The sequence below is a fragment of the Centruroides sculpturatus genome, unplaced genomic scaffold (assembly GCF_000671375.1).
Source record: "Centruroides sculpturatus isolate CEXI.00-Female unplaced genomic scaffold, Cexi_2.0 scaffold1357, whole genome shotgun sequence".
Taxonomy (NCBI): Eukaryota; Metazoa; Arthropoda; class Arachnida; order Scorpiones; family Buthidae; genus Centruroides; species Centruroides sculpturatus.
The window spans coordinates 153,024-158,808 of record NW_019385868.1 but is presented as its reverse complement, the minus strand read 5'-3'; the positions used below and the strand labels follow the sequence as shown (position 1 = coordinate 158,808).

Genomic DNA, 5,785 nt, shown 5'->3' with positions numbered 1-5,785 from the left:
AACTGGACCATCTTTAAAATGAAAGAGAAACTGATTTTCCTATAGTACTGATTTATAAATTGAAAACCATATAGAAAATATGCATCTAAAGATATTTAGTAAATATTTTCTTGGGTAATAGGAATAAGATTCTTAAATAAATAATTAGATCATAAAGTATTCAGTCATTTAGGTCTTAAAAAATTTAAAATACATTTTAAAAGAAAATCCTTTTGGAGTTTAACTATTTTGTAAATATATCAATTAATTTTATTTCTACATTTGTTGAATAATCAATACTTTGGAAATTCATTATTTGTTCTCTAATAACAAAATGTACATTATTTAGAAATAATTTGTTTAATTTCTAAAGTGAGTTGATTTTGTTTACGGATGTTTTCAATAATACATTTAATAATTATTTAAAATAGGATAATTATGAATACACTAGGCAAGAATAAACATGCTTTTTTTTTATAGCTTATTAAAGTCTTGATAATATAAGGACACCACTATTTTCTCTTTCACTGTAAATCTAACTAGAACTTCATAACTTATAAATTAAATTTGGTTGATATAATTTACATATATCTGATTTCAAAACTCAAGGATTTATAGCTATTTTAAAATAATTTTGATTTCAGTTAGTGGGTGTATTCAATATTTTACTAAAATCAGATACCTCAATCTTACATTATATGGGTCTTAAGTTTGATGATTTTAATTTTAGCAAAACTAAGGTATCAGTAATGAAACATGTCCAATACAATTCTTTACATATTAATCAACAATGTTTCCTAAAGTAAAATTATTTGAAATTTGTAAACCTCAGCAGCTCACTTAAGATCTGAAGAATAGAAAAATCATTCAATTTGTATTAACTAAGGCAATTAACACTTTTGTTCCACCATTGAAAACAGGTTGTATCAAATATGCAAATTAATTTTTTCATGATGTATGTCACAAATTAAGAAAAATTTTATTTTCATTTTGAGTAATTTTTGTATAATTATATATGATGACAAAATTAAATCACCAGCACCTACTGAAGACATAAATGATGAAAACTATTATACGAAGGCTATTTTTTAAATAAGGTTCGTTTTTTAATAAGAAAAAAAATACTGTAAATATCATTAAAATATATTTTTTCGCATATTCTACATACTTTTATCTACTTTTCTACATAATTTCCATTTTTGTTCAAACATTTGTCATACCGATCAACAATTTTTTGAATTCCGACTTCAAAGAAATCTGCCGCCTGTGAAAAAGCTTAATCCATAACTGTAGTTTTCACTTCTTCATTGTTGTTGAACCGTTAATCACCAAAAAACTCCTTTAAGTATCAAAACAAGTGAAAATCACTGGGTGCAAGGTCTGAACTGTAAGGTGATGATCCAGTTGTTTCCATCCAAAAGAACTGATTAGACCTTGTGTTTGTGCAGAAACATGTGGTCTTGCATTGTCATGGAGCAACATCACACCAGAAGACAGTCGACCACACTGTTTTGTATGGCATGCTGGAATTTTCTCAAGATCACACAATATGCATCAGAATTGATTGTTGTGCCTCTCGGCATAAAATCCACTAGCAAAATCTTTTTCCTGTTCCAAAAGACATTCCTGTTCCAAAAGATTTTTTGTGCTAAAATGGACTGTTTGGCTTTCACTTTGGTTGGTGAAGATGTGTGTCGCCATTCCACTGACTGTTGCTTGGACTCAGGAGTCATGTGAGACACCCAAGTCTCATCTGTAACGATGTAGTCCAACAATTCATCTCCTTCCTGATCATATTGGGTCAAAAACGATAAAGCACTGTCCAATATTTTTGTTTTGTGATTGTCAGAAAGCAGTCTTGGAACCCATCGAGCACACAGTTTTCGATAATTCAGTTTCTCTGAAACAATGGTATACAAAACTGATCTTGAAACCTGTGGAAATTCAATTGATAACATTGAAATCATGAATCGTCAGTCCTCTCAAATTTTGTTATCCACATCACAAACCAAATCTTTAGAAATCAGAGAAGGTCAGCCAGGGTGTGGCTCATCATGCACATTAACCTGCCGGTTCTTGAACATTCTCACCCACTTTCGAACTTTGCTATCAATAATAGCATTATCACCATAAACTTCACAAATCTGATGGTGAATTTCTGCTGCTGCCAAGTTTCATGCACTCAAGAATCGAATAACAGATTGTATCTCAGTCAGCAGGTGGCTCAATTTTCTTAAACATTATAAACTTTTACAGCTCAGCACACAGACAGACAATACAGCTGCAAATGGTGTCTAAATGTGTGCAAAGCATGCTTGGAGCAGATGCACATACACACTGCCACGATCGCGTGTCAATCTCACTCTCATCCACAAACGGACCTTATTTAAAAAATAGCCCTCGTAATTAATACATGTCCTGGGAAAGTAAGAAACCGAGATAATAAAATATCTAAAATGTTTCTTACACTTCTAGGTAGTAATAAATAAAACAAAAAATAAATAAATAAAATAACATGTGCAATTTACCAAGAACTTCCAGCATCCAAATGATGTAAAATCATGTCACTGGCATATTGTAACAAGGTAACATGATACAAAATCCAGTCAATCATCAATGAAAGTGAAAAATAATCTTTGGAAATGCAATTTAAGTACGAATCTTTTGAATAATCTTGTTTAATGTAAAATACAATTCTTGAAAACATAAAAAAAAATAAACATTTCAGAACTAATCTAAGTTATTTCTAAACAATGCTAAAACTTATTCTGCCAGTTATTTTTAATTTGTCATTATTATAATTCTGAATTATACCATTCAAAAATAAAATTGAGAAATAACTCTGACACATTTAACTCTAAATCATTAGTATCAATAGTAAACAACAAAGATTGAGAGATCCACATAGTAGTTTTGAAATTTAGTCATCAAAGGTTTAGTTTCAAAATTTGCTATATTGGAATTTTCTAAATTAATTTTTATTTTACTCAGCATTTCCAATTTGTTCCTTTAATAATAAGGATGATAAATGTTTTCACACCTAAATTTAAGATGAGGGAAAATAAAAATATACATCATAGATGATTCATTACTACTAAAACAATAAATTCATTCATGATTATTTTAAAAACAAAAATCAGTAAAAACCCACAAAAGAATTTTTAGTCATAAATGTTTACACTATATATTGTTTTATACAACTTTAATTTTTGCATCTTTATATAAAATTTATAATGAATTTTCATAAAAATTATAAAACATACAAACTGATATTTTATTTTTTTTCTGCATTAAATATTTTCAATTATTTCAGACTACTATTGATAATAATATGTAAGAATCAGTGATTTTCATAAGTATTTGATCTCAAATAAAAATAAAATTTAACAAAAAGTACAAATCATGACCATTTTAATTTTATTCACTTTAATCCTCTTTCATTGTTAAAATGAAAAAAATTAAATTATTACCATCAGAAAAATGTTTTGTAATTCAAGCACACTCCAAACCAATTGAATATTGTATAAAAACTTTTATTAAAACAACAAAGATAATGCAATAACTGCATAGATGCCAGTAAAAATAGTCTCAAAGATTAAATAAATTGAAGAATGCTTCATCATCATTCATTACTTCATAAGATATTTTTAATTCTTTAAAAAAATTTTTTCATTCATTCTCACAAAGTAAACAATTTTTTCAAACATTCTATAACAAATCATTCTTATGTTAACATAGTTTTGTAACAAATTGTTTTGTATACAATAAAACTTATAATCACAGTAGACAAAAAAAGGACAAAAACTTTGGTCTTAAAATTTCTTAATTTAAGCAATTTCTCTAGGAGAAACATTAATAGACATGCTAGCTAGCCATAAAGAGATGATAGGAAAACACAGATAAACTGTACTTTTCTCGTTACTTAATGGCTAATTAGATGATTCTACTTCTAAATATATATGTAATGCAATTTTTATGTAGCAGTTATTCTAGTTATTGCAAATCATCACATTTTATTTCACAAATAAGTATAAGTTGGCGATGGTTAAGTTTATTATTCAAAAATTTTCATCACTATTTAATAATACTAGTTTCTATTATGGATATTAACTACAAACAACTTATTGGCTAAGTATAATAACAAAAAAGTTTGCATAACAGTTGGAGCACTTGAAACATTTCATGGCTTTGAAATTTTCTGTAGAGATGTCTGTGGCTGACTTGGCTGACCCATGTGACTGGTCATATGGCATTGAAGGCTTGAATTAGTAACAAATGCTTTAGCACAGACACCACAGTGGTATGGCTTCTCAACACTAGGTGGACGTAAATGAAGTTTCATGTGTGTTTTCATATTACCTTTTTGTGTGAAACATTTCCCACAAACTTGACAGGTATGAAGTTTTTCACCAGTGTGAGAATGCATGTGAGTTTTCATATTACCCTTTTGCGTAAAACTCTTTCCACATATTTCACACGAATAGGGTTTTTTTCCCGTGTGGCTATTCATATGATATTCCAGGCTAAGTTTTTGTACAAATGCCTTATCACACAGTCTGCAAACAAACGGCTTAATTCCCTTATGAGAGAGCATGTGAGTTTTTAAGTTTCCTTTCAGCGTAAAACCTTTGCCACAGACATCGCAAGGAAACGGCTTCTCTCCATAATGTATGCGCAAATGAGTTTTCATATTTCCCTTCTGGGTAAATCCTCTCCCACAAATTTCGCACGAGTACGGTTTAGTGCCAGTGTGGGAATTTCTGTGAGTTTTCATATTTCCTTTTTGGGTGAAACGTTTTCCACAAATGTCACACTCGTAGGGCTTTTCACCAAGATGGACGCTGCGATGATAGTCGAGACTGGATCTCTGAGTAAAACCTTTCCCACACTCTTCACAATTAAACGGTTTTTCTCCTGAATGGCAATACATATGTGTTTTCAGATTTCCCTTCTGCGTAAATGCTTTACCACATACGTTACAAGGAAAATTTTTTCTTACCACCTTACCTTTTTGATTACACTGTTCCTCACCAGAAGCAGATATATTGATAATAGATTTTGTATCTAATGATTGTAGAGACGTCGATGGAATATTCTGCATGGAATTCACAAGCATACGTTTTGTATCCAAAGCGAAGTTACCATACAAGCTGTAAGCACAGGTACCAATAGGTATCTGCGTAGGGAACTCCGAACTCAATCCAAATGTTGGATCCATTTTGACAGCCCAACGTTAGCAGCATTTGTCTTGTAACACAGAAACACAAAACATAAAAAAAAAGTTCGAAGAAAGTGTTTTTTTAACCTCAGTTCACACAAAGAAATATTTGTCACATCGTTCGCCTTTTTCTCCTTTTCTTAACAATTTCTATCAGAAACGTCGAAGTCATCGTTGTGGAAACCTATCATACATTATCACAATTAAAAACGGAAAAAGTAATCAAACGATACTTACAGTTACTACAGTTTGAGAACAAAGAGCTTTTCAGGACGGGAAAAAGTTTGTTTATATTTATGAACAGAAAAAACACGAAGCTGCCCAACCCGACACGATACATCCTAGCGACCGAAATATGAACTTTCAAAAATAATTATAAAATTTTAGTTTCGAATTTAACCAGCGTGATATTTAAAGAATACTTTATAAAATTTATTTAAAATATTTTAATAAAATCAATGTAAGAATTTTCAACATTTAACGCAATAAATTAATTACAAATATACGATATGATTTAAGATAAATAATTGGATAAATTAATTAATTTCATTATAATTCATTCAAGAAAAAAAACAGTTAAAATTATTA

At 29.7% G+C, this 5,785-nt stretch overlaps 1 protein-coding gene across 1 annotated transcript; it reads right to left on the bottom strand.

Annotated features, from left to right (window-relative positions):
* Positions 1–3,532: 3,532 nt before the first annotated feature.
* LOC111642629 (gastrula zinc finger protein XlCGF8.2DB-like) lies at positions 3,533–5,547 on the bottom strand. Its single transcript, XM_023389000.1, has 2 exons — positions 4,987–5,547; positions 3,533–4,893 (listed from the first exon to the last, which is right to left on the bottom strand). Exons 1-2 carry the CDS (start codon positions 5,195–5,197, stop codon positions 4,160–4,162), a joined length of 945 nt encoding a protein of 314 aa, XP_023244768.1. The 5' UTR covers positions 5,198–5,547; the 3' UTR covers positions 3,533–4,159.
* Between the last annotated feature and the right edge of the window lie 238 nt (positions 5,548–5,785).